The 27,604-nt window shown below is 44.2% G+C and overlaps 1 protein-coding gene across 1 annotated transcript; it reads right to left on the minus strand.

Annotated features, from left to right (window-relative positions):
* Positions 1 to 20: 20 nt before the first annotated feature.
* LOC106592464 (angiopoietin-related protein 7) lies at positions 21 to 27,525 on the minus strand. The gene is made up of 8 exons (XM_045723705.1): positions 27,229 to 27,525; positions 19,751 to 20,628; positions 9,548 to 9,782; positions 4,403 to 4,540; positions 4,071 to 4,164; positions 3,249 to 3,371; positions 2,897 to 3,092; positions 21 to 1,001 (listed from the first exon to the last, which is right to left on the minus strand). Exons 2-8 carry the CDS (start codon positions 20,318 to 20,320, stop codon positions 855 to 857), a joined length of 1,503 nt encoding a protein of 500 aa, XP_045579661.1. The 5' UTR covers positions 20,321 to 20,628; positions 27,229 to 27,525; the 3' UTR covers positions 21 to 854.
* Between the last annotated feature and the right edge of the window lie 79 nt (positions 27,526 to 27,604).

A 27,604-nucleotide genomic window follows, 5' to 3' on the forward strand; every position in this document is an offset into this window, starting at 1 on the left:
TAGGGGTGTACAAAATTTTCCACATAAGAAAATATAATTTATTTTAATTGCATAACATTTTTGTAATACATTTTTTGGGTGGGGTGATTTGTTCAATTGGGTTACCTTTATCAATGAATGTGGTTTGAATTTAGCTCAAATATTCATGTGTCCAAATATGAGGGTGTACTTACTTTATCACGACTGCAGATCTCATAGCGAATGAAGCAGTAACAAGACAGTTGACAGAAACTGACATTCACAGTAAGTATTCACAGTATAGACAGAGGAATAGCAGGGCAGAATGTACAGTACGTATGTATTTCCAGTGTTGTAAATCTCTCCAGTGGAAGAGCAGGACAGTTTGTGTAAGGCCCTCCAGTGGAAGAGCAGGACAGTTTGTGTAAGGCCCTCCAGTGGAAGAGCAGGACAGTTTGTGTAAGGCCCTCCAGTGGAAGAGCAGGAACGTTTGTGTAAGGCCCTCCAGTAGAAGAGCAGGACAGTTTGTGTATGGCCCTCCAGTGGAAGAGCAGGACAGTTTGTGTAAGGCCCTCCAGTGGAAGAGCAGGACAGTTTGTCTGAGGGCTCCTGGGAACAGTATTTCAAAAGTAGAAAGAAAGCACATACACTCTCTCTTAGACTCCATGAACAGTTGGACACAATCCCATTGCAGCGTTCTCCTCGTGTCTTCTCCAGTCCTCTTGGCCCACTGGTAGGGATGGGACTTCTCTCATGAGCCCTCAGCCAATGGCCTTAATCCTTCTTCGACCTCTTCCTGTAACATCACGACAATCCTACGTCCCATCCCACGGTGACGTCAGAAGCGACCTCAGCAGGTCTCCCACGGTCCGACGGTGTGTCGGTCGCGGCTGTCGTCACGGTGACAGGCGTGGTCTGAAGGTTCTAGGTCGTATCATCATAGAGGTCTTCCTGAGAGAGTAGTAGTCTGAATCTTTCCAGCTGTACCATACTACACCATCAGGACCCAGCAGAGTCTTGGCTTTAGATGAGTACCGCCCGCCCTGGAACACACACACACACACACACACACACACACACACACACACACACACACACACACACATAAATAAATAAATAAATGGACTACCACATCTGATGCAAATAACCTTTTGTTTTGGCTGCAATTTGTTTGTGTACAGTGCATTCAGAGAGTATTCAGACGCTTTGACTTTTTCCACATTTTGTTACGTTACAGCCTTATTCTAAAATGACACACAATACACCATAATGACAAAGCAAAACAGGTTTTTAGAAATTATTGCAAATGTATAAAAATAAAAAGAATTTCGGAAATATCACATTTACATAAGTATTACATCAGTATTTGCTATGAGACTCAAAATTGAGCTCAAGAGCATCCCGTTTCCGTTGATCATCCTTGAGATGTTTCTACAACTTGATTTGAGTCCATCTGTGGTAAATTCAATTGATTGGACATTATTTGGAAATGCACACCTGTCTATGTAAGGTCCCACAGTTGATAAGGCACGTCAGAGCAAAAACCAAGCCATGAGGACGAAGGAATTGTTCATAGAGCTCCGAGACCAGATGTGTCGCGGCACAGATCTGGGGAAGGGTACCAAAACATTTATGCAGTATTGAAGGTCCCCAAGAACACAGTGGCCTCCATCATTCTTAAACAGAAGAAGTTTGGAACCACCAAGACTCCTCCTAAAGCTAGCCGCCCAGCCAAACTGAGCAATCGGGGAGATGGGCCTTGGTCACTCTGGTCACTCTGACAGAGCTCCAGAGTTCCTCTGTGGAGATGGAAGAACCTTTCAGAAGGACAACCATCTCTGCAGCACTCCACCAATGTTTATTTATTTTATTGAACCTTCACTTAACTAAGCAAGTCAGTTAAGAACAAATTCTTATTTAAAAAAACCTAACCCTAACGATGCTGGGCCAGTTGTGCACCGGCCTATGGGACTCCCAATCATGGCCAGTTGTGATACAGCCTGGAATCAAACCAGGATCTGTAGTGACGCCTCTAGCACTGAGATGCAGTGCCTTAGAAATCTGCACCACTCGGGAGCCCATAAAGTGTCCAGACGGACGCCACTCCTCAGTAAAAAGCCACATGACAGCCCGCTTGGAGTTTGCCAAAAGGCACCTAAAGGACTCTTAGACTATGAGAAACAAGATTCTCTGGTCTGATTAAACTAAAATGGAACACTTTGGCCTGAATGCCAAACGTCACGTCTGGAGGAAATCTGGCACCATCCCTACGGTGAAGCATGGTAGTGACAGCATAATGCTGTGGGGATGTTTTTCAGCGGCAGGGACTGGGAGACTAGTCAGGATTGAGGGAATGATGAACGGATCAAAGTACAGAGAGATCCTTGATGAAAACCTGCTCCAGAGCGCTCAGGACCTCAGACTGTGGCGAAGGTTCACCTTCCAGCAGGACAATGACCATAAGCACACAGCCAAGACAACGCAGGAGTGGCTTCCCGACAAGTCCCTGAATGTCCTTGAGTAGCCGAGTCAGAGCCCGGACATGAACCCAATCCAACATCTCTGGAGAGACCTAAAAATAACCTGACAGAGCTTGAGAGGATCTGCATAGAAGAATGGGAGAAACTCCACAAATACAGGTGTGTCAAGTTTGTAGCATCATACCAAAGAAGAATCGAGACTGTAATCGCTGCCAAAGGTGCTTCAACAAAGTACTGAGTAAAGGGTCTGAATACTTATTTAAATGTGATTTCAGTTTATTAAACATTTGCAATTTTTTTTAAATAAAACTGTTTTGGCTTTGTCATTATGGCGTATTGTGTGTAGATCGAGAAAAACAACAACAATGTAAATCCATTTTAGAATAGGGCTGTAACAAAATGTGGAAAAGGTCAAGAGGCCTGAATTCTTTCCGTGTGTGTGTGTGTGTGTGTGCTACCTTGTAGTAGACTCCATTGAGATTGGCATAGAAACACTGGTGGTACCACCAGCCAGCGTGTGAGATCTCAGCACAGATATCCCCCGTGTCTGGAGTACTGAAGTCCTGTTTATCATGGTACCAGCTGAACGAGTCTTCTACTGTCCCACTGTAGCCTGACACATGCAGGCGGTAGTGATTCTCCTCATCTTCAATACTACACACACACACACACACACACACACACACACACACACACACACACACACACACACACACACACACACACACACACACACACACACACACGAGAGTGTTAACACGCTCACACATGCAGGCAGGTAGGATAACGTGTGTGTGTGTTTTACTATACCTGAAGCTCTGGTAGAAGGCATGTTTGTGGTGATGTGTCCAGTCCTCCAGGTCTATCCTGAGACTGTAGTCTCCCTGGGTGGACAGGTGGTGAATGTGTTCATTCCCCAGCCAGTACTCAGACCTACAGGGGAGTCAGAGTTCTATTACAGGGGAGTCGGAGTTCTATTACAGGGGAGTCGGAGTTCTATTACAGGGGAGTCGGAGTTCTATTACAGGGGAGTCGGAGTTCTATTACAGGGGAGTCGGATTTCTATTACAGGGGAGTCGGAGTACTATACTACAGGGGAGTCGGAGTACTATTACAGGGGAGTCGGAGTACTATTACAGGGGAGTCGGAGTACTATTACAGGGGAGTCAGTCTCATACTCAGACCTCACAACTAAACCACAACAAACTTCATTCAATCTACATTTCACACAATTTTTGCAAAATACTTTACAAATAATATATGCTATTTAACTTTTATCCAAAGAGACGTACACTCATGCTTGCATATATTGTACATATAGGTGGACCCAGGAATCAAACCCACTATCCTGGCGTTGCAAGCGCCATGCTCTACCAACTGAGGTACGGAGGACCACCCATACATAAAAAGAAACGACAAACTAACAATAAAACGAACAAAAATATAACATCCGGTTTTCATTCTTTCCCTCTGAAATCAGACACTGATTCAGACCTTGGAACACTAGTGAGTAGAATTCATATCTTGCTGGCCAATCAGTAACAGTCAATTACCAAACTAACTCATTAAATGTGAATGAACTAATTAGCTTAATCTAATTAACTTGACAATTAATCAATTAATATGACATACCTGAGCTCTCCAAAACCCTCCTTATAGTCTTGCCAGCCTCTATTGAAGTTCACCTTCCCATCCTGACGCCGCTGAAACACCGTCCAACCACCACCTGACACAGGAGAGAGGAGACCCATACCTTGTTTGTCAGACCAACGTTAGCCATTACACCAAGGAGGTCTAGCCCATGAAAAGGTCACTGATGATGTACTAAGAATGCTTTACACATTTGATAATAGGGTTACAAAATTCTGTGAACTTTCCCAGAATTCCCTGGTTTTCCAAAAATCCAGGTTGTAAAATTTTCAGAATTTTACAACCCTATTATCAAATGTGTGTGTGAGTCTTACCCTCTGTGTCCATGTCACAGTAGACTTCTACAGGATGGGAGCTCAGAGAGGGAACCACTGTGTAGACACCGGACCGATACACCCCGTTATAGTACAGTGATGCACAGTCTATTGGACAGTTTCTCACATGCTGCACCTCTGGAAGAACAAAAACACACACACACACACACACACACACACACACACACACACACACACACACACACACACACACACACACACGTGAGTTAATAAATACATTTAGAATTTAGAATATAAAACACTATTGCAATGATTATGCGTGTTTCCAGCAGCAGCATTGAGGAAGAATAGGTAGGAAAAAAGACCAGCTGTGAGTGGTTTTTAACAGATTACAGATTAAACCAGGTGTGACTTCTTAGGGCTAGGCCCCTTTTTTCTCAATTTTAGCAGTGGCTCCCTCAGTGAACGTGGCTACTGCCATACTGGCTGCTCCGTCAATGCAGCACTTGCCCACGAATACAGTTTTGGGGCATCGCAACCATATTGCCAATTTTGTAAATTTTATGAAAGTATAGAAGTTATAGTTGCAAAATATCCCAAAATCAGAAAATTGCCAATGGAAGGAAAATCACAATCTGTTAAACAACTTCTTAGGGCTAGGCATCCTGCTAGCGGGACAACTGTCGTTGAAACTGGAGGGCATGCATTTCAAATAAATAATCATAAATATTATGGATATTAAACATTGAGGTACATAAGTGTCTTATATCGGTTGAAAGCTTAAATTCTTGTTAATCTAACTGCACTGTCCGATTTACAGTAGCTATTACAGTGAAAACATGCCATGGGATTGTTTGAGGATGGCGCCCCACATCAAAATATCTTTCCACCGGCACAGGATTCATAAATTCACAAATAGCGAATAAATATTCACTTACTTTTTGAAAATCTTCCTCTGATTTGTCATCCAAAGGGTCCCAGCTATAACATGTAGTGTTGTTTTGTTAGATAAAATCCTTCTTTATATCCCAAAAAGTCAGTTTAGTTGGCGCCATCGATTTGAGTAATTCACTCGTTCAACATGCAGAGAAAGGAATCCAAAAATCTACCCTAAACTTTGTTTCAACAAGTCAAAATAGGTTTCTATTTACTCCTCAGATACCCTAAAATGTAATCAAACTATTCTACTTCTTACGGAAAGTAGTATGTTCAATAGGAAACCTATTTTAGCAGGTGCGTCCTGTCTTCATATTCCAAGACTGTGTCCTTGTTCTAAAACTGATATTTCTTCTTCGTTTTTGAAGTTACAAGCCTGTAAACTTGAACATAGACTGCTGACACCCTGTGGAAGCCATAGGAATTGCATCCTGGGAGCTAGTTTCCAGTATGACCTTATACGTGCCTTTGTAAGAGCATGGTCTCTCTCAAAAATAAATTCTGGTTGGTTTTTCTTTGGATTTTCTCCTACCATATCTATTGTGTTATATTCTCCTACATTATTTTAACATTTCTACAACTTCAAAGTGTTTTCTTTCCAATGGTACCAATTATATTCATATCCTGGCTTCAGGGCCTGAGCAACAGGCAGTTTACTTTGGGCACGTCATTCAGGCGGAAATTGAGAAAGAAAGGGGCCTAGCCCTAAGAAGATTTAAAACAAATGTGATGAACAAATTGTGACTAGACAGCACTTTGGTGACACTGGAGCAATCAGAGAGGAGTTGTGAGACCTGATGCTGCTTCATTGGAGTGTGTCAAGCTTAGGCGCAGGTCCCATGACATAGTTAAGAAAGTAAAGCGTCACCAGCGACAACTCAGAGGGCCTTACATATGGGGCAGGCATAGCTGATTAATGTTCTGCACATTTCAACAGCCATACAAAATCCTTGTATGTGACAAATTGAGCAAAGTGATATGAGAATTTGCCCAAAACTGCATATTTGCCCAACAGACCAGTATTCAAAGCATATGCTATATTGCTTGAAACAAATCTATTAAACGTGCTAATGTATTGGTAAAAGGTATATTTTATGTTTATTTGTCAGTTCTGAAGTGATATATGAATAAGAGTTGAATTAATGTGACATAAATGGTCATATTTATGGAAAATTGCATTTTCTCAAAATGACATCTTCCCGGTGCGCCAATTCATTTTTCTCAGTCTTCAAAGGACGTACATTCCCATTATTCTACACACAGGTTCTTAGGTCTTTATAGTCACACTTTTACAGAGGATTTTTTAAATATCTTGTGTCATTTTATGTGTAAATATATGCAAAATAAGCATCCGTCATACATGTGAATAGTGTTTTTTAAATAATACCATGAAAATGACAATATTTTTGATGAACTAATTTGTAAAAGTCTGACCATTGAGTGTATTATCACAATAATAATTTAAAAAAAAACATTCTGCCTTGAAGCAATGTGTTAAAAAACAGATTCTCATATTTAGTATTTAAATGTTCAAATAAATACAACTTGTAATACAATAACATATTGTATTTATGTATACTTTCAACCGGTAAAGTTTGTCTGATGAGAGTAAAGAAGAACAAAAATCCCTATTAGCCTGTGGTGCCTGGCCTTAACAGATTTAAACCAGATGTGACTGTTTTTACCAGATTACAGATTAAACCAGATGTGACTGTTTTTAATGGATTAAACCAGGTGTGACTGTTTTTAATGGATTACAGATTAAACCAGATGTGACTGTTTTGACCAGATTACAGATGAAACCAGGTGTAACTGTTAACAGATTTAAGATTAAACCAGGTGTGACTGTTTTTACCAGATTAAGGAATAAACCAGATGTGACTGTTTTAACCAGATTAAAGATTAAACCAGCTGTGACTGGTTTGAACAGATTACAGATTAAACCAGATATGACTGGTTTTAACTGGTTAAAGGTTAAACTGGATGTGACTGGTTTTAACTGGTTAAAGGTTAAACTGGATGTGACTGGTTTTAACAGGGTAAAGATTAAACCAATTGTGACTGGTTTTAACAGGGTAAAGATTAAACCAGTTGTGACTGGTTTTAACAAATGAAAAGGTTGACGTTTGTGTGATTTGTCCAAATGTTGTCTGCGCTATTAACAAGTCCTTGGCCTTTTTTCCACACTCTCCATTTCAGTTAACAAGTGTTTGATACAGTATGTAATGATTAACTACAGTACATGTCTGTATGAAGACGGGGACTGAGCCCTATAGACTAGTGCAGTAGATGTCTGTATGAAGACGGGGACTGAGCCCTATAGACTAGTGCAGTAGATGTCTGTATGAAGACGGGGACTGAGCCCTATAGACTAGTGCAGTAGATGTCTGAATGAAGACGGGGACTGAGCCCTATAGACTACTGCTGTAGATGTCTGTATGAAGACGGGGACTGAGCCCTATAGACTAGTGCAGTAGATGTTTGTATAAAGACGGGGACTGAGCCCTATAGACTACTGCAGTAGATGTCTGTATAAAGACGGGGACTGAGCCCTATTGACTAGTGCAGTAGATGTTTGTATAAAGACGGGGACTGAGCCCTATAGACTACTGCAGTAGATGTCTGTATGAAGACGGGGACTGAGCCCTATAGACTACTGCTGTAGATGTCTGTATGAAGACGGGGACTGAGCCCTATAGACTAGTGCAGTAGATGTCTGTATGAAGACGGGGACTGAGCCCTATAGACTACTGCTGTAGATGTCTGTATGAAGACGGGGACTGAGCCCTATAGACTAGTGCAGTAGATGTTTGTATAAAGACGGGGACTGAGCCCTATAGACTACTGCAGTAGATGTCTGAATGAAGACGGGGACTGAGCCCTATAGACGACTACAGTAGATGGCTGTATAAAGACGGGGACTGAGCCGTGTAGACTAGTGCAGTAGATGTCTGTATGAAGACGGGGACTGAGCCCTGTGTACGCCACTACCTCATTACTGAAGAAGTATCATTTCATAATGAGGGGTGATGCTGTTTCTCTGCTGGTGTTGTTGTTCTGTCTGTCTGGGGCATGGGCTCAGAGAGTATGACATCAGAGAGAATGACATCACAGAGTATGACATCACTCAACAGGGTCAAAGTATGTGAAGTTCTAAGTATGGCACTTGCAACGCCAGAGTTGTGGGTTCGATTCCCATGGGGGACCAGTTCAGAAAAATATGAAAAATGACTCACTACTGTAAGTCTCTCTGGATAAGAGCGTCTGCTAAATGACGTAAAAGTAAATGTTTTACATCAAGATTTCTGAACAAGGATAACTTGTTATCATAGAGTTGGATAGAAGGCGCACTTATGAAAAAGCCTGTTTTAGCATGGGCAGCGTCATTGAGAACTTTAACCATTTCGAAGTAGTCAACTGGCTGGGACTTTCTATGAGTTAAGGAAGGATCACATGGTTCCACCCATGTCAGCAAGATCGAGGGATAAGACAATGAATTACTTGGTAACACTTCATTTGGATAGTCCATTTGTAAAAGCTCTAAACAAACTATTAGTAACAACAAGTTCTTATGTACCCCAGTTCAGTGCAGTTAGGGCTAGACCCCTAGACACCACAGGGGGTTGGTGGCACCTTCATTTGGGAGGACGGGCTCGTGGTAATGTCTGGAGCCGAATAACTGGAATGTTATCAGATACATCAAAACACATGGTTTGATGCCATTCCATTTTCCGCCGTTCCAGCCTTTATTATGAGCCCGTCCTCCCCTCAACAGCCTCCACTGTCACACCCACCTGTCTGTCTAGCATCAATAACTAGCAGTCAAAAAGACAGATCGCACTGGGAACACACTTGTTGAATCAATATTGTTTCCACGTCATTTCAATTAAATTACATTGAACCAATGTGGAATAGACGTTGAATTGATGTCTGTGCCCAGTGGGATGCATCCCCGTTGTATCATTGTGTGTGTCTGTGTGTCTCTGTATGTGTGTGTGTGTCTCTGTATGTGTGTGTGTGTGTCTCTGTATGTGTGTGTGTGTGTCTCTGTATGTGTGTGTGTGTGTGTGTGTGTGTGTGTGTGTGTGTGTGTGTGTGTGTGTGTGTTAACCCACCTGTCCATGCTGCTGACGTTCAAGTCCTAACTGGTGGACAAAAATTGGACATGGTTCTCTAAACGGTTGTTATGCATTGGACACTCATTATAATGGTGTGTGTGTGTGTGTGTGTGTGTGTGTGTGTGTGCACCTGGGTGAAGGGCCTCCTGGGCGCTGAGCAGAGGACTGGTCCTGACAATGTTGATCATGCAGCCGGGGTTACGTTTAATTCGTTCCACCGTCATGGTTAGGTTCCGGACCTGAGTCTGCAGATCAAACAGGATGGAACTATGGGTGTGCAGCAGGCTGTCAGCCTCAGCGTACTGTAGCTCCAACACTCTGAAACGCTCCTCTAAAGACTCGTTCACGTTGTTCCTCTCCTCACCCTGGAGAGAGAGAGAGAGAGAGAGAGAGAGAGAGAGATTGGAAGAGAGGAGTGTGGGAGAGACAGAGAGATAGTTATCAGTAGGTTTTTGATAAATTGGAAAACACAATTTGTTGCTTGGTAAATAAAATAACTCTCTCACTGTTAATAACAACATTGTTTTACCTACAACATTCAGAGTCAAAGTAGTATTTAAATAGATTGGGGAGAGAGGGAGGGAGGGAGGGAGGGAGGGAGGGAGGGAGGTGGGGTAGAGAGGGAGAGAGGGAGGTGGGGAGGGAGGGAGGTGGGGTAGAGATGGAAGGATGGAGAGAGGGAGGGAGGGAGGGAGGGAGGGAGGGAGGGAGGGAGGGAGGGGGAGGGGGGGAGGGAGGTGGGGTAGAGATGGAAGGATGAGAGAGAGGGAGGGAGGGAGGGAGGTGGGGTAGAGATGGAAGGATGGAAAGAGGGAGGTGGGGTAGAGAGGGAGGGAGGTGAGAGGGAGGGAGGGAGGTGGGTGGGTAGAGAGGGAGGGAGGGAGGGTAGAAAGGGAGCGAGGGAGGGAGGTGGGGTAGAGAGGGAGGGTTTTGAACATTGTCATGTGTTGCTTAAAATGTTGTGCATGTCATGATATTGCTCGTGGTCATGCTAGGACCGTGTCTCATATGACCACCTGCTGTGAGCAGGTCCTTAATACCTACCAGGATTTAAAGGTGTCTGCCTTGACTAAGATCACTCACAACACAGAGGAAGAGGGGGGAGGTAGGGGAAGCTACCATTGGCATAAAGAGCTGAGTTGGATTCAAGACAGAGGGGACAGGGTGGAGGGTTGAGGAAGGGGGAGGGAGAGAGAGCGGGAGTAAGCGTAATTAATTAATTGGATTTACAGTGAGCTCCAAAAGTATGGGGACAGTGACACATTTTTGTTTTGGCTCTGTACTCCAGCACTTTGGATTTGAAATTATACAATGACTATGAGGTTAAAGTGCAGACTGTCAGCTTTAAATTTAGGGTATTTTCACTGTTTAGAACTGTTTAGAATTTGCAGCACTTTTTTGTGCATAGTCCCCCCATTTTATGGGACCAAATGTATTGTGACAAACTCACTTATATGTGTATTAAAGTGGTAAAAAGTTAAGCATTTCGTCCCATATATACACAGTACCATTCCAAGGTTTGGACAAACCTACTCATTCCATGGTTTTTCTTTATTTTTACTATTTTCTACATTGTAGAATAATTGTGAAGGCATCAAAACTATGGAATCACGTATTAACCAAAAAAGTGTTAAACAAATATTTATATATTTTATATTTGAGATTCTGACAAAGACCGTGAGGCTGATACGTAAAGCTTATTAAAGAGCAGTGATACTATCCAGAGCAGTGATACTATCCAGAGCAGTGATACTATCCAGAGCAGTGATACTAGCCAGAGCAGTGAAACTATCCAGAGCAGTGAAACTATCCAGAGCAGTGATACTATCCAGAGCAGTGATACTATCCAGAGCAGTGAAACTATCCAGAGCAGTGATACTATCCAGAGCAGTGATACTATCCAGAGCAGTGAAACTATCCAGAGCAGTGAAACTATCCAGAGCGGTGATACTATCCAGAGCGGTGATACTATCCAGAGCGGTGATACTATCCAGAGCGGTGATACTATCCAGAGCAGTGATACTATCAAGTGCAGTGTGTGGGTTCCTTCTTTTTTCTCATATTTGAGATTCTTCAGCCCAAATCAATGCTTCACAGAGTTCAAGTAACACACACCTCAACATCAACTGTTCAGAGGAGACTGTGTGAATCAGGCCTTCATGGTTGAATTGCTGCAAAGAAACCACTACTAAAGGACACCAATAAGAAGAAGAGACTTGCTTGGGCCAAGAAACATGAGCAATGGACATTAGACCGGAGGAGATCTGTCCGTTGGTCTGATGAGTCAAAATTTGAGATTTTTGGTTCCAATCGCCGTGTCTTTGTGAGAGGCAGAGTAGGTGAACGGATGATCTCTGCATGTTTAGTTCCCACCGTGAAGCATGGAGGAAGAGGTGTGCGGGTACTTTGCTGGTGACACTGTCTGATTTATTTAGAATTCAAGGCACACTTAACCAACATGGCTACCACAGCATTCTGCAGCCATTCGCCATTCTGTCTGGTTTGCGCTTAGCGGGACTATCATTTGTTTTCAACAGGACAATGACCCAACACCCCTCCAGGCTGTGTAAGGGCTATTTGACCAAGAAGGAGAGTGATGGAGTGCTGCATAAGATGACTTGGCCTCGACAATCACCCGACCCAATTGAGATTGTTTGGGATGAGTTGGACAGCAGAGTGAAGGAAAAGCAGCCAACAAGAGCTCAGCATATGTGGGAACTCCTTCAAGACTTTTGGAAAAGCATTGCAGGTGAAGCTGGTTGAGAGAATGCCTTAATGACAGCTTTGCACAGTCTTGGCAAAGTGTGGCTACTTTGAAGAATCACATTTTTTTATATATATTTTGATTTGCTTAACACTTGTTTTGGTTAGTACATGATTCCATATGTGTTATTTCATAGTTTTGATGTCTTCACTATTATTCTACAGTGTAGAAAATAGTACAAATAAAGAAAACCCCTTGAATGAGTAGGTGTGTCCAAACTTTTGACTGGTACTGTATATATAGCACGCAACGACTACATCAAACTTGCGACTCTTCAAAATTTGTTGGATGCATTTGCTGTTTATTTAGGTTGTATTTCAGATTATTTTGTGCCCAATAGAAATTAATGATAAATAATGTATTGTGCATTTTGGAGTAACTTTTATTGTAAATAAGGATAGAATATGTTTCTAAACACGTCTACATGAATATGGATGCAACCATGATAACGGATAATCTTGAATGAATCGTGAATAATGATGAATGAGAAAGTTACAGACACAAATAACATACCCTCAAGACATGCTAACCTCTCACCATTACAATAGCAGGGGAGGTTAGCATTTTTAGAGGGGAGTATGATATTTGTGCTTCTGTAACTTTCTCACTCATCATTATGCATGATTCATACAGGACTATCAGTAATCATGGTAGCAGTGTTTAGAAACGTATTCTATCCTTCCCTCTCAATACTTTTTCTCCCCTAAAATGTAGAAAAAAGTGCTGTAATTTCTAAACTGTTCACCTGATATGGATGAAAAATACCCTCAAATTGGCAACCAATTTGCGCCAGAACGCTCACCACATATCAGCTATCAGGTGGACAGGTGAGGAGTGATATGTGCCAATTAGGGGATGATTAGGTGGCTAGGTTGGGAATGTAGCCAGTATGGCAGGGTTAAAACCTCTTACGATAAGTGCCATGGGATTTTGAATGACCACAAGAGATTCAGGACACCCATTTTAACATCCCATCCAAAAGACAGCACCCTACGCAGGGCAATGTCCCCATTACTGACCTGGGACATTGGGATTTGATCTGAAAACCAGAGGAAGAGTGCCCCTACTGGCCCTTCAACACTACTTCCAGGACCAACCCTGCTTAGCTTTAGAGGCAAGCCAGCAGTGGGAGAGAGAGGAAGGGGGAGTGAGAGAGAGAGAGAAATCAAATCCCATTTTATTGGTCACATGGTTAGCAGATGATAATGCGAGTGTAGCGAAATGCTTGTGCTTCTAGTTCTGACAGTGTAGTAGTATATAACAAGTTCCCCAACAAATACGTAATACACACAAATCTAAAAGGAGTGAATGAGAATATGTACATATAAATATATGGATGAGCGATGGCCGAGCGGCATAGGCAAGGTGCGATAGATGGTATAGAGTACAGTATATACATATGATATGAGTAATGTAAGATATGTAAACAACATGAAAGTGGCATTGTTTAAAGTGACTCGTGATCCATTTATTGAAGTGGCCAGTGATTGGGTCTCAGTGTAGGCAGCAGCCTCTCTGAGTTAGTGATTGCTGTTTAGCAGTCTGATGGCCTTGAGATTGAAAACAGCTTCTGTCTCTCGGTCCCAGCTTTGACGCACCTGTACTGACCTCGCCTTCTGGATGGCAGCGGGGTGAACAGGCAGTGGCTCGGGTGGTTGTTGTCTTTAATGATCTTTTTGCCTTTCTGTGACTTTGGGTGCTGTAGGCAGGTAGTTTGCCCCTGGTGATGTGTTGTGCAGACCGCACCACCCTCTGGAGAGCCTTGCGGTTGAGGGCGGAGCAGTTGCCATACCAGGCTGTGGTACAGCCCTACAGGATGCTCTCGATTGAGGATCTGTAAAAGTTAGTCAGGGTTTTGGGTAACAAGCCAAATTTCTTCAGCCTCCTGAGGTTGAAGATGCGCTGTTGCGCCTTCACCACACTGTGTGGGTGGACCATTTCAGTTTGTCGTTGATATGTACGCTGAGGAACTTAAAACTTTCCACTTTCTCCACTGCTGTCCCTTCAATGTGGATGGGGGGTGCTCACGCTGCTGTTTCCTTAAGTCCTGACACCACACTCCGAGTGCCCTCACCTCCTCCCTGTTGGCTGTCTCGTCATTGTTGGTAATCAAGCCCACTACTGTTGTGTCATCTGCAAACTTGATGATTGAGTTGGAGGAGGGGGCTGAGCACTATGGCGGCCATCTTGAAGCATGTGGGGACAGCAGACTGGGTTAGGGAGCGATTGAATATGTCCGTAAACACACCAGCCAGTTGGTCTCTGCGTATGCTCTGAGGACGCGGCTAGGGATGCCGTCTGGGCCGGCAGCCTTGCGAGAGTTAACACGTTTAAATATTTTACTCAAGTCGGCCACAGAGAAGGAGGGGGGCACAGTTCTTGTTAGCGGGCCGCGACGGTGGCACTGTATTATCCTCAATGCGGGCAAAGGTGGTGTTTAGTTTGTCTGGAAGCGTGACGTGGGTGTCCGTGACGTGGCTGGTTTTGTTTTTGTAGTCCGTGATTTCCTGTAGACCCTGCCACATACGTCTCGTGTCTGAGTCGTTGAATTGTGACTCCACTTTGTCCTTGTACCGGAATTTCACTTGTTTGATTGCCTTGCGGAGAGAATAACTACACTGTTTAACCTGTTGGGGCTAGGGGGCAGTATTTGCACGGCCGGATAAAAAACGTACCCAATTTAATCTGGTTACTACTCCTGCCCAGTAACTAGAATATGCATAGTAGATTTGGATAGAAAACACTCTAAAGATTCTAAAACTGTTTGAATGGTGTCTGTGAGTATAACAGAACTCATATGGCAGGCCAAAACCTGAGAAGATTCCATGCAGGAAGTGGAATTCTGATTTGTGGAATCAGCTTCAACACTTTGCCATGAAACACACCGTGAGTTAGGATTCATTTAGCACTTCCTAAGGCTCCCACTAGATGTCAACAGTCTTTACAAAGTGGTTTGAGTCTTCTCTGGTAAAAACTGACCGAACGAGAGGCCTGGAAAGTTGGTCATAGAGGGAGGGCCATTACTACTATGACGCGGGCGCCCGTGGGTACCCTCTCGTTCCGAAACGTTTAGTAAGACAATGCAATCGTCCGCCTTGAATAAGTCCCGCGCGCTTCAGTACATTATGAGTAGCCTTCGGAATGCGCTAACATGAAGGAGCTATTGGGACATAAATTATTAACTTTTTAGAACAAAACTACATTTGTTGCGGACCTGGGATTCCTGGAAGTGCCTTCTGATGAAGATAATCAAAGGTAAGGGAATATTTACAATAGTATATTTGATTTTAGATGGTTCCAAGATGGCGCTAACCTGTATTGCCTAGCCTATTTTTCTGAGCATAGCACCTCGTTTATTGCAAAGTGTGATTTCCCAGTAAAGTGATTTTTAAATCTGGCAATGCGGTTGCATTCACGAGATGTTAATCTATAATTCTTTGAATGACAATATTAAATTTTAACAATGTTTTCGAATAGTAATTTTGTAAATTGTAGCGCTGATCCACCGGAAGCATTTGAGGGAAAATATTTTCTGAACATCACGCGCCGATGTAAAATGCTGTTTTTATATATAAATATGAACTTTATCGAACAAAAAATGCATGTATTGTGTAACATGATGTCCTAGGAGTGTCATCTGATGAAGATTGTCAAAGGTTAGTGCTGCATTTAGCTGTGTTTTGGGTATTTGTGATGCATGCTAGTTGCTTTGAAAATGGCAGTGTGATTATTTTGGGCTGGGTACTCTCCTAACATAATCTAATGTTTTGCTATTGCTGTAAAGCCTTTTTGAAATCGGACAACGTGGTTCGATTCAGGAGAGGTGTATCTATAAAATGGTGTAAAATAGTCATATGTTTGAGAAATTGAAGTTATAGCATTTATGAGGTATTTGTATTTCGCGCGACGCGATTCCACTGGCTGTTGACTAGGGTTCCCAGACAGGTTAAATTCAGCCATATTTCCAGACCACTTTCCATGGTTAAATGCGGTGGTTCGCGCTTTCAGTTGTGCGAATGCCGCCATCCACCAACGGTTTCTGGTTAGGGTAGGTTTTAATAGTCACAGTCGGTACAACATCTCCAATGCACTTCCTTAAAAATTCACTCACCAAGTCAACGTATAGGTCGATGTTATTCTCTGAGGCTGACCGGAACATATTCCAGTCCACGTGATTGAAACAATCTTGAAGCGTGAATTCCGATTGGTCAGACCAGTGTTGAATGGTTTAGTCACTGGTACATCCTGTTTGAGTTTCTGCCTATAAGATGGTAGGAGCAAGATGGCGTCATGGTCGGATTTGCCAAAGGGAGGGCGGGGGAGGGCTCTGTATGCATTGGGGAAGTTAGAGTAGCAGTGGTCGAGTGTATTACCCCAGGGCGTATTGCAATCAATATGCTGATAGAATTTAGGTAGCCTTGTTCTCAAAACAGGTTGAAATCCCCAGATACAATAAACACAGCCTCAGGATATTTGGTTTCCAGTTTACATAGAGTCCAGTGAAGTTCCTTAATTAGGGCCATCTTGGTGTCTGCTTGAGGGGGAATGTACACAGCTGTGACTTTAACTGACGAGAATTCTCTTGGAAGCTAATATGTGAGGAATTCTAGGTCGGGTGAGCAGAAGGATTTGAGTTCCTGTATGTTGTTATGATTACACCATGAGCCGTTAAATCAGGAAGCATACACCCCTGCCCTTCCTTTTCCCAGAGAGGTGTTTATCTCTGTCGGTGCAATGCATGGAGAAGCCCGGTGGCTGAACCAATTTCGACAACATATCCCGAGAGAGCCATGTTTCCGTGAAAAAGAGAATGCTACAGTCTCTGATGTCTCTCTGGAAGGGAAGCCTGTCTTGATTTTCGTCTACCTTGTTGTCAAGAGACTGGACATTGGCGAGTAGTATACTCGGGAGCAGTGGGCGATATGCACGTCTACGGAGCCTGACCAGGAGGCCGCTCCGTCTGCCCCTTCTGCGGCACCATTGTCTTGGGTCGGCTTCTGGGATTAGATCCATTGGCCTGGGTGGTGGTCCAAACAGAGGATCCACTTCAGGAAAGTCGTATTCCAGGTCGTAATGTTGGTAAGTTGACGTTGCTCTTATATCCAATAGTTCTTCCCGACTGTATGTAATAAGACTTAAAATTTCCTGGGGTAACAATGTAAGAAATAATACATAAAAAACAAAATACTGGATAGTTTCCTAAGGACTCGAATCGAGGCGACCATCTCTGTTGGCGCCATCTTGAGAAAGAGGAGAGAGAGAGGGTAGAGGGAGTGAGACAGAAGGAAATAGAGAGGAGAGAGAGGGTAGAGTGAGAGCGAGGGGGAGAGAGAGGGTAGAGGGAGAGAGGGTAGAGGGAGAGAGGGTAGAGGGAGAGAGAGAGAGGAGGGAGAGAGGGAAGGAGAGACCAAGAGAGGAGGGAGAGAGAGAGAGGGTAAAGGGAGAGAGAGGGTAAAGGGAGAGAGAGTGTAAAGGGAGAGAGAGTGTAAAGGGAGAGAGAGGAGAGAGAGAGTAAAGGGAGAGAGAGGAGAGAGAGAGTAAAGAGAGAGAGGAGAGAGAGTAAAGAGAGAGAGGAGAGAGAGAGAGAGAGAGTAAAGAGAGAGAGAGGAGAGAGGGAAGGAAAGAGAGAGGAGGGAGAGAGAAGGAAGGAGAGACAGAGAGGAAAGAGAGAGGTTAGAGGGAGAGAGAGGGAAGGAGAGACCGAGAGGAGGGAGAGAGTGGGAAGGAGAGACAGAGGAAAGAGAGAGGGTAGAGGGAGAGAGAGGGAAGGAGAAACCGAGAGGAGGGAGAGAGGGAAGGAGAGAGAGAGAGAGAGAGAGGGTAAAGGGAGAGATAGGAGAGAGAGTAAAGGGAGAGAGAGGAGAGAGAGAAAAGGGAGAGAGAGAGAGTAGAGAGAGAAAAGGGAGAGTAGAGAGAGAAAAGGGAGAGAGAGAGAAAGAGGTGATTGTCTTTGGCCCTAGTACCCACAGCCCTGTAAGAACTAAACTGTGGCTTGTCCTAGGGATACTTTCAGTCCGTTCCACCGCGGGGAAGGGTGTCTAAAAAATGTGGAGATTTTTCCACTAGCTTATATCTCCCACTGCTGATGTATGTAGCCTGTACTTCCTGCCGTAATGTATGTAGCCTGTACTTCATGCCGTACTGTATGTAGCCTGTACTTCCTGCCTTAATGTATGTAGCCTGTACTTCATGCCGTACTGTATGTAGCCTGTTATTCCTGCCGTACTGCATGTAGCCTGTACTTCCTGCTGATGTAGCCTGTACTTCCTGCTGTACTGTATGTGTATGTTACCTGTACTTCCTGCTGCAGCCTGTACTTCCTACTGTACTGTATGTAGCCTGTACTTCCTGCTGCTGTAGCCTGTACTTCCTGATGTACTGTATGTAGCCTGTACTTCCTGCTGCTGTAGCCTGTACTTTCTGCTGTAATGTATGTAGCATGTACTTCCTGCTCTACTGTATGTAGCCTGTACTTCCTGCTGTACTGTATGTAGCATGCACTTCCTGCTGCTGCAGCCTGTACTTCCTGCTGTACTGTATGTAGCCTTTACTTCCTGCTGTACTGTATGTAGCCTGTGCTTCCTGCTGTGCTGTATGTAGTGTGTACTTCCTGCTGCTGTAGCCTATACTTCCTGCTGTACTGTATGTAGCCTGTACTTCCTGCTGCACTGTATGTAGCCTGTGCTTCATGCTGCTGTAGCCTGTACTTCCTGCTGTACTGTATGTAGCCTGTACTTCCTGCTGCTGATATAGCCTGTACTTCCTGCTGTACTGTATGTAGCCTGCATTTCCTGTAAGCACCAAACCCAGTTGCCAAAGACAGCCAGGGGGAGTATGGAGGAGCGAAACCCCAGGGAGGGGCACTCTGATTTACTTTCTGTTAGCTTGCAGGAGTACCATGAATTCTCATTTGTACACAAATAATCAATGGTCATGAACAAGCTACTATGTTTCATGCCTGGGGTGACTTCACATTGACCAACTTGTGGATCCAGAACTGCATGCACTCCAGACCTACAGTATGCAGTCCTAGCACTCTTGACTCCCCTGTAGTTCTAGCACTCTTGACTCCCCTGTAGTTCTAGCACTCTTGACTCCCCTGTAGTTCTAGAACTCTTGACCCCCTGTAGTTCTAGAACTCTTGACCCCCCTGTAGTTCTAGAACTCTTGACTCCCCTGTAGTTCTAGAACTCTTGACTCCCCTGTAGTTCTAGAACTCTTGACTCCCCTGTAGTTCTAGAACTCTTGACTCCCCTGTAGTTCTAGAACTCTTGACTCCCCTGTAGTTCTAGAACTCTTACTCCCCTGTAGTTCTAGAACTCTGACTCCCCTGTAGTTCTAGAACTCAGAATTACAGTTCCAGTTATAGTTCTAACTGTGACTGACCTGTAGCTCCAAGACTCTTGATGTGTTTAATGTGGCTGTGACTGACCTGTAGCTCCAGGACTCTTGATGCGTTTAATGTGGCTGTGACTGACCTGTAGCTCCAGGACCTTGATGTGTTTAATGTGGCTGTGACTGACCTATAGCTCCAGGACTCTTGATGCGTTTCATGTGGCTGTGACTTACCTGTAGCTCCAGGACCTTGATTCGGTGCCTGTGACTACGGAGTTCCTCCTGTAGCTGGGAGATGGTCTCCTGGAGATCCTGCAACTGCTGCTTCCTCTCCTGGTTCTCCTGCAGCCAGTAGGACACTTCGTCAGTGCAGCGGAACATGTCTGGGCAGCGCTGGTGTTGGAGCTGAGGCAGCGTGGCTGTGACTCGACATTGACCGTTAGGCAACACCTCGTTACTGTACTCCCCACACTGCATCAGACCACTGCTGATACGATGGCTGTCTGGGTGTTCGTGTACGTCCGGATGGGAGTTTGGGTGTGAGTCTGGGTTTGTGTCCGGATGTTGATCATATGGATCATGTATGTCTGTCTGTGTGTCCCTGTGGGAATCTGTCTGTGTTTCCGGAAGGATGTCTTTTGGAGGCATGTCTATACCTGAGTCTGATTGGGTGTCTCTGTGTCCGTCTGTGTTGCTGTCATCAGCTCTGTCTTGGTGTGTATCTGTGTAAGTGTAGTCTCCAGTCACCAGGGCAACGGTCCATAGGGCCAGTAAGACAGCAGTCAGCAGGAGAGGTGGTCTCATCCTGACCCTCTAAACCAGGTCCAGGAAGACCCTCTCAGACCAGCTCCAGCATGGGGGCTTCACCTAAACTTGGCTCCAAATTAGACCAACTTAGACTAGGTCTTCTCTCAGGCCAGGTCCAGTTGCACCCAGAGCCATCCAGGCTAGCTGTGGTCCCATGCAGTCCAGCTCTGCTTGGCTCTTATTCCCTCCAGACAGAGAGACCAGCAGGGAGACAAACTTCTTGGAGTGCAGTGGGACAGGGAGAGAAACTGCCTCCATTCACCGGCCACCCTCCTCTCCTCATGACAGCATCCTCACTGGCCTCACTGAGGACACACACACACACACACACACACACACACACACACACACAATTCTGACTGAGGATATACACACACAAACTGCAGAGAACAACATACATTCATTTAAGTTGAGAAGAAAATGAAAACAGCCTCTCCTGTCCACAGCCCATCCTCCCCCTCTCTCCTGTCCACAGCCCATCTTCCCCCTCTCTCCTGTCCACAGCCTATCCTCCCCCTCTCTCCTGCTTAAGGTTGTTGTCCTGTTGGAAGGTTAACCTTCGCCCCAGTCGGAGGTCCTGAGTGCTCTGGAGCAGGTTTTCATCAAGGATCGCTCTGTACTTTGCTCCGTTCATCTTTCCCTCAATCCGGACTAGTCTCCCAGTCCCTGCCGCTTAAAAACAAACCAAACCTACAAACCTCATCAGACCAGAGAATCTTGCTTCTCATGGTTGGAGAGTCCTTTAGCTGCCTTTTGGCAAACTCCAAGCGGCCTGTCATGTGCCTTTTACTGAGGAGTGGCGTACGTCTGGCCACTTTACCTAAAAGGCCTGATTGGTGGAGTGCTGCAGAGATGTTTGTCCTTCTGGAAGGTTCTCCCATCTCCAGAGAGGAACTCTAGAGCTCTGTCAGAGTGACCAGCTGGTGGCCAGCTCTAGGAAGAGTCTTGGTGCTTCCAAACTACTTCTATTTAAGAATGATGGAGGCAACTGTGTTCTTGGGGCCTTCAATGCTGCAGAAATGTTTGGTACCCTTCCCCAGATCTGTCCTTCAACACAATCCTGTCTCAGCGCTCTATGGACAATTCCTTCGACCTCACGGCTTCGTTTTTGCTCTGACATGCACTGTTAACTGTGGGACCTTATGTAGACAGGTGTATGCCTTTCCAAATCATGTCCAATCAATTGAATTTACCACAGGTGGACTCCAATCAAGTTGTAGAAACATCTCAAGGATGATCAATGGAAACAGGATGCACCTGAGCTCAATTTCGAGTCTCATAGAAAAGGGTCTGAATAGTTAAGTAAATAAGGTATTTCTGTTTAATTTTTTTAAAATAAATTAGCAAAAATTACTAAAAAACTGTTTTCTCTTTGTCATTGTGGGGTATTATGTGTGGATTGATGAGGGGGGAAAAAAAGATTTATTCCACAAAATGTGGAAAAAGTCAAGGAATACTTTCTTGAATAGACTATAGATGTGGAAAAAGTCAAGGGGTCTGAATACACTGTAGATGTGTGTCACCGGAAGCTTCCTCTCTGAGAAGAGAATCCCATTATGGACTCACCACTTGGCAGATCAGCAGGTTACGACCCCACAGCCTATATACAACTACTTCCTGGACCTACCCTTTATTCAGCATTATTCTCCCCCCCCTCTCTCTGTCTTCTTCTTTAATTTCCTTTCTTTCCTTCTATCTTTTTTCTCCTTCTCTTCATCATTGCCCCTCTTTCTGTTTCCTCTCCTCTCCAACTCACTTTCTCTCCCTCTGTATCCCATTGGTATTCCTTCACCGTTTCTACAGATCATGTGACCTCCTTAGACCTGCATCTCCATAGGTATAATGCGGTCAGACCTCAGCAAACCTAATCGCTCCTACGACCTCTCTAGACCTTTCAGAGACCATAATTGGCGGTTAAGATGGGCGGTTAAGATGACTAAGGTTTAACCCTCTGCATCCTGAAATGGCCTACACTACACTCGACCACTCAATGTACAATATATAAATAAAAAGAACCCCTAGATACAGTGGGGGAAAAAAGTATTTAGTCAGCCACCAATTGTGCAAGTTCTCCCACTTAAAAAGATGAGAGAGGCCTGTAATTTTCATCATAGGTACACTTCAACGATGACAGACAAAATGAGAAAAAAAATCCAGAAAATCACATTGTAGGATTTTTAATGAATTTATTTGCAAATTATGGTGGAAAATAAGTATTTGGTAAATAACAAAAGTCTATCTCAATACTTTGTACATACCCTTTGTTGGCAATGACACAGGTCAAACGTTTTCTGTAAGTCTTCACAAGGTTTTCACACACTGTTGCTGGTATTTTGGCCCATTCCGCCATGCAGATCTCCTCTAGAGCAGTGATGTTTTGGAGCTGTCGCTGGGCAACACTGACTTTCAACTCCCTCCAAAGATGTTCTATGGGGTTGAGATCTGGAGACTGACTAGGCCACTCCAGGACCTTGAAATGCTTCTTACGAAGCCACTCCTTTGTTGCCCGGGCAGTGTGTTTGGGATCATTGTCATGCTGAAAGACCCAGCCATGTTTCATCTTCAATGCCCTTGCTGATGGAAGGAGGTTTTCACTCAAAATCTCACGATACATGGCCCCATTCATTCTTTCCTTTACACGGATCAGTCGTCCTGGTCCCTTTGCAGAAAAACAGCCACAAAGCATGATGTTTCCACCCCCATGCTTCACAGTAGGTATGGTGTTCTTTGGATGCAACTCAGCATTCTTTGTCCTCCAAACACGACGAGGTGAGTTTTTACCAAAAAGTTATATTTTGGTTTCATCTGACCATATGACATTCTCCCAATCCTCTTCTGGATCATCCAAATGCTCTCTAGCAAACTTCAGACAGGCCTGGACATGTACTGGCTTAAGCAGGGGGACACGTCTGGCACTGCAGGATTTGAGTCCCTGGCGGCGTAGTGTGTTACTGATGGTAGGCTTTGTTACTTTGGTCCCAGCTCTCTGCAGGTCATTCACTAGGTCCCCCCGTGTGGTTCTGAGATTTTTGCTCACCGTTCTTGTGATAATTTTTACCCCACGGGGTGAGATCTTGCGTGGAGCCCCAGATCGAGGGAGATTATCAGTGGTCTTGTATGTCTTCCATTTCCTAATAATTGCTCCCACAGTTGATTTCTTCAAACCAAGCTGCTTACCTATTGCAGATTCAGTCTTCTCAGCCTGGTGCAGGTCTACAATTTTGTTTCTGGTGTCCTTTGACAGATCTTTGGTCTTGGCCATAGTGGAGTTTGGAGTGTGACTGTTTGAGGTTGTGGACAGGTGTCTTTTATACTGATAACAAGTTCAAACGAGTGCCATTAATACAGGTAACGAGTGGAGGACAGAGGAGCCTCTTAAAGAAGAAGTTACAGGTCTGTGAGAGCCAGAAATCTTGCTTGTTTGTAGGTGACCAAAAACTTATTTTCCACCATAATTTGCAAATAAATTCATTAAAAAATCTACAATGTGATTTTCTGGATTTTTTTTTCTCATTTTGTCTGTCATAGCTGCGGTGTACCTATGATGAAAATTACAGGCCTCTCTCATCTTTTTAAGTGGGAAAACTTGCACAATTGGTGGCTGACTAAATACTTTTTTTCCCCCACTGTAGGCTGTCATTAAGATGCACTGTATATACAAAAGTATGTGGACACCCCTTAAAATTAGTGGATTTGGCTCTTTCAGCCACACCTGTTGCTGACAGGTGTATAAAATCGAGCACCCAGCCATGCAATCTCCATAAACAAACATTGTCCGTAGAATGGCCTTATTGAAGAGCTCAGTGACTGTCAACGTGGCACCGTAATGGGGTGTCACCTTTCCAACAAGTCAGTTTATCATATTTCTGCCCTGCTAGTGCTGCCCCGGTCAACTGTAAGTGCTGTTATTGTGAAGTGGAAACGTCTAGGAGCAACAACAGCTCAGCCGTAAAGTGGTAGCCCACACAAGCTCACAAAACAGAACCGCAGAGTGCTGAAGCGCATAGTGAGTAAAAATGATTGGTCCTCGGTTGCAACACTCACTACCGAGTTGCCAACTGCCTCTGGAAGCAACGTCAGCACAAGAACTGTTCGCCTCTGGAAGCAGCCGCACACAAGTCTAAGATCACCATGCGCAATGCCAAGCGTCGGCTGGAGTGGTGTAAAGCTCGCTGCCATTGGACTCTGGAGCAGTGGAGATGCGTTCTCTGGAGTAATGAATCCCGCTTCACCATCTAGCAGTCAGAAGGACGAATCTGGGTTTGGTGGATGCCAGGACAACGCTACCTGCCCCAATGCATAGTACCAACTGTAAAGTTTGGTGGAGGAGGAATAATGGAATGGGGCTGTTTTTCATGGTACGGGCTGGGCCCCTTAGTTCCAGTAAAGAAAACTCTTAACACTACGGCATAAGACATTCTAGACAATTCTGTGCTTCCAACTTTGGGTAAGGCCCTTTCCTCTTTCGGCATGACAATACCCCCTTGCAGAAAGTGAGGTCCATACAGAAATGGTTTGTTGAGATCGGTGTGGAAGAACTTGACTGGCCTGCACAGAGCCCTGACCTCAACCCCACCGAACACCTTTGGGACGAATTGGAATGCCGACTGCGAGCCAGGCCTAATCGCCTAACATCAGTACCCGACCTCACTAATGATCTTGTGGCTGAATGGAAGCAAGTCCCCACAACAATGTTCCAACATCTAGTGGAAAGCCTTCCTACAAGAGTGGAGGCTGTTATAGCAGCAAAGGGGGGACCAACTCCATATTAATGCCCATGATTTTGGAATGAGATGTTCGACGAGCAGTGTCATCATACTTTTGGTTATGTAGTGTAAATTGTCTGTGACTTAACACACAAATATTCACCCCCCTTGGCGTTTTTCCTATTTTGTTGCATTACAACCTGTAATTTAAATAGATTTTTATTTGGATTTCATGTAATGGACATACACAAAATAGTCAAAAGTGGTGAGGTGAAAAAATTACTTGTTTAAAAAAATGCACAAAAATTTTAAACTGAAATGTGGTGTGTGCAAATGTTTTCACTCCCTTTGCTATGAAGCCGGTAAATAAGATCTGGTGCAACCAATTACCTTCAGAAGTCACATAATTAGTTAAATAAGGTCCACCTGTGTGCAATCTAAGTGTCACATGATCTCAGTATATATACACACCTGTTCTGAAAGAACCCAGAGTCTGCAACATCACTAAGCAAGGGGCACTACAAACACCAAGGAGTTCTCCAAACAGCTCAGGGACAATGTTGTGGAGAAATACAGATCAGGGTTGGGTTATAAAAAAATATCCAAAACTTTGAACATCCCACGGAGCACCATTAAATCCATTATTCAGAAAAAGAAAGAATATGGCACCACAACAAACCTGCTAAGAGAGGGCCGCCCACCAAAACTCACAGACCAGGCAAGGTGGGCAATAATCAGAGAGGCAACAAAGAGACCAAAAGATAACCCTGAAGGAGCAGCAAAGCTCCACAGTGGAGATTGGAGTATCTGTCCATAGGACCAGTTTAAGCCGTACACTCCACAGAGTTGGGCTTTACGGAAGAGTGGCCAGAAAAAAAACATTGCTTAAAGAAAAAACAAGCAAACACGTTTGGTGTTCGCCAAAAGGCATGTGGGAGACTCCCCAAACATATGGAAGAAGATACTCTGGTCAGATGAGACTAAAATGTAGCTTTTTGGCCATCAAAGAAAATGCTATGTCTGGTGCAAACCCAACACCTCTCATCACCCCAAGGACCTCATTCCCACAGTGAAGCATGGTGGTGGCAGCATCATACTGTGGGGATGTTTTTCATCAGCAGGGACTAGGAAACTGGTCAGAATTGAAGGATGGTGCTAAATACAGGGAAATTCTTGAGGGGAACCTCTTTCAGTCTTCCAGAGATTTGAGACTGGGACGGAGGTTCAACTTCCAGCAGGACAATGACCCTAAGCATACTGCTAAAGCAACACTTGAGTGGTTTAAGGGGAAACATTTAAATGTCTTGGAATGGCCTAGTCAAAGCCTAGACCACAATCCAATTGAGAATCTGTGGTATGAATTAAAGATTGCTGTACACCAGTGGAACCCATCCAACTTGAAGGAGCAGGAGCAGTTTTGCCTTGAAGAATGGGCAAAAAAATCCCAGTGGCTAGATGTGCCAAGCTTATAGAGACATACCCAAAGAGACTTGCAGCTGTAATTGCTGCAAAAGGTAGCTCTACAAAGTATTGACTTTGGGGGGGTGAATAGTTATGCACGCTCAAGTTTTCAGTTTTTTTGTCTTATTTCTTCTTTGTTTCACAATAACAAAAATATTTTGCATCTTCAAAGTGGTAGGCATGTTGTGTAAATTAAATGATACAGGTTGTAAGGCAACAAAATAGGAAAAATGCCAAAGGGGGTGAATACTTTCGCAAGCCACTGTATATCTTCCTCTCTCCCTCTCTCACTCTCTCTGGATGTGGCCTGCTAGATTAATTTAGATTATAGAACTTGTTTAACTAATGTCCTGTGTCCATAAACACTCTAATCATTCTTAACACTGACAGCTGCTTCAAGTGTCTGAGTGATATACAGTATCTACGGTTCAGGTGTGGATTAGTTAGCATACCTGAGTCAGCACCATCATCGGACCTGAACAGCTTAGAAAAGAGACTGGCTATCGAGATCCATAAAACTAACAACTGTTTTGTGGGTGTGGCCATGGTCAGTAGTGTGCGTTTGTTACACAACACTCACACAGCAACCAGCAGTAAACAGCTATTATCATAAAGAGACCTTTTTTTGTTGCCATTAGTCTTAAAGCCTCTCTCGCCGTCTCTCTCCCTCTATGATCACTCTCTCTCACACACACACACTCTCTCTCTCGATAGATAGATAAAAAAAATGCTTCCTACCTTTCTGTGGACGGCGACAACTCCTTATTGGAAAAGCAGCAGGCTGAGTGAGTGTTGGAAATATGTTTTTTTTGTGTGTGTGAGTCTCCCTGTGTGTGTGAAATGTGTGTGCTTCTCTCTCTGTGTGTGTGTGTGTGTAAGGTGTGTGTGTGTGTGCTTCTCTCTCTGTCTTCTAGAGGAAAGCGACAGTGTGTCAGAGTCCTGAGCAGACATCTTATCCCCCACAATCCTCTGTAATAGGATTCAACACAGAGACATGAGACTACACAGCGTCACAGCTACCTTACTGTAATGTACTGTACACACACTCAACCACACGTAACCTCTCACACACACACACACACACACACACACACTCATATCTTTCCTTATGCGT

This window comes from Salmo salar, chromosome ssa09 (assembly GCF_905237065.1).
Source record: "Salmo salar chromosome ssa09, Ssal_v3.1, whole genome shotgun sequence".
Taxonomy (NCBI): Eukaryota; Metazoa; Chordata; class Actinopteri; order Salmoniformes; family Salmonidae; genus Salmo; species Salmo salar.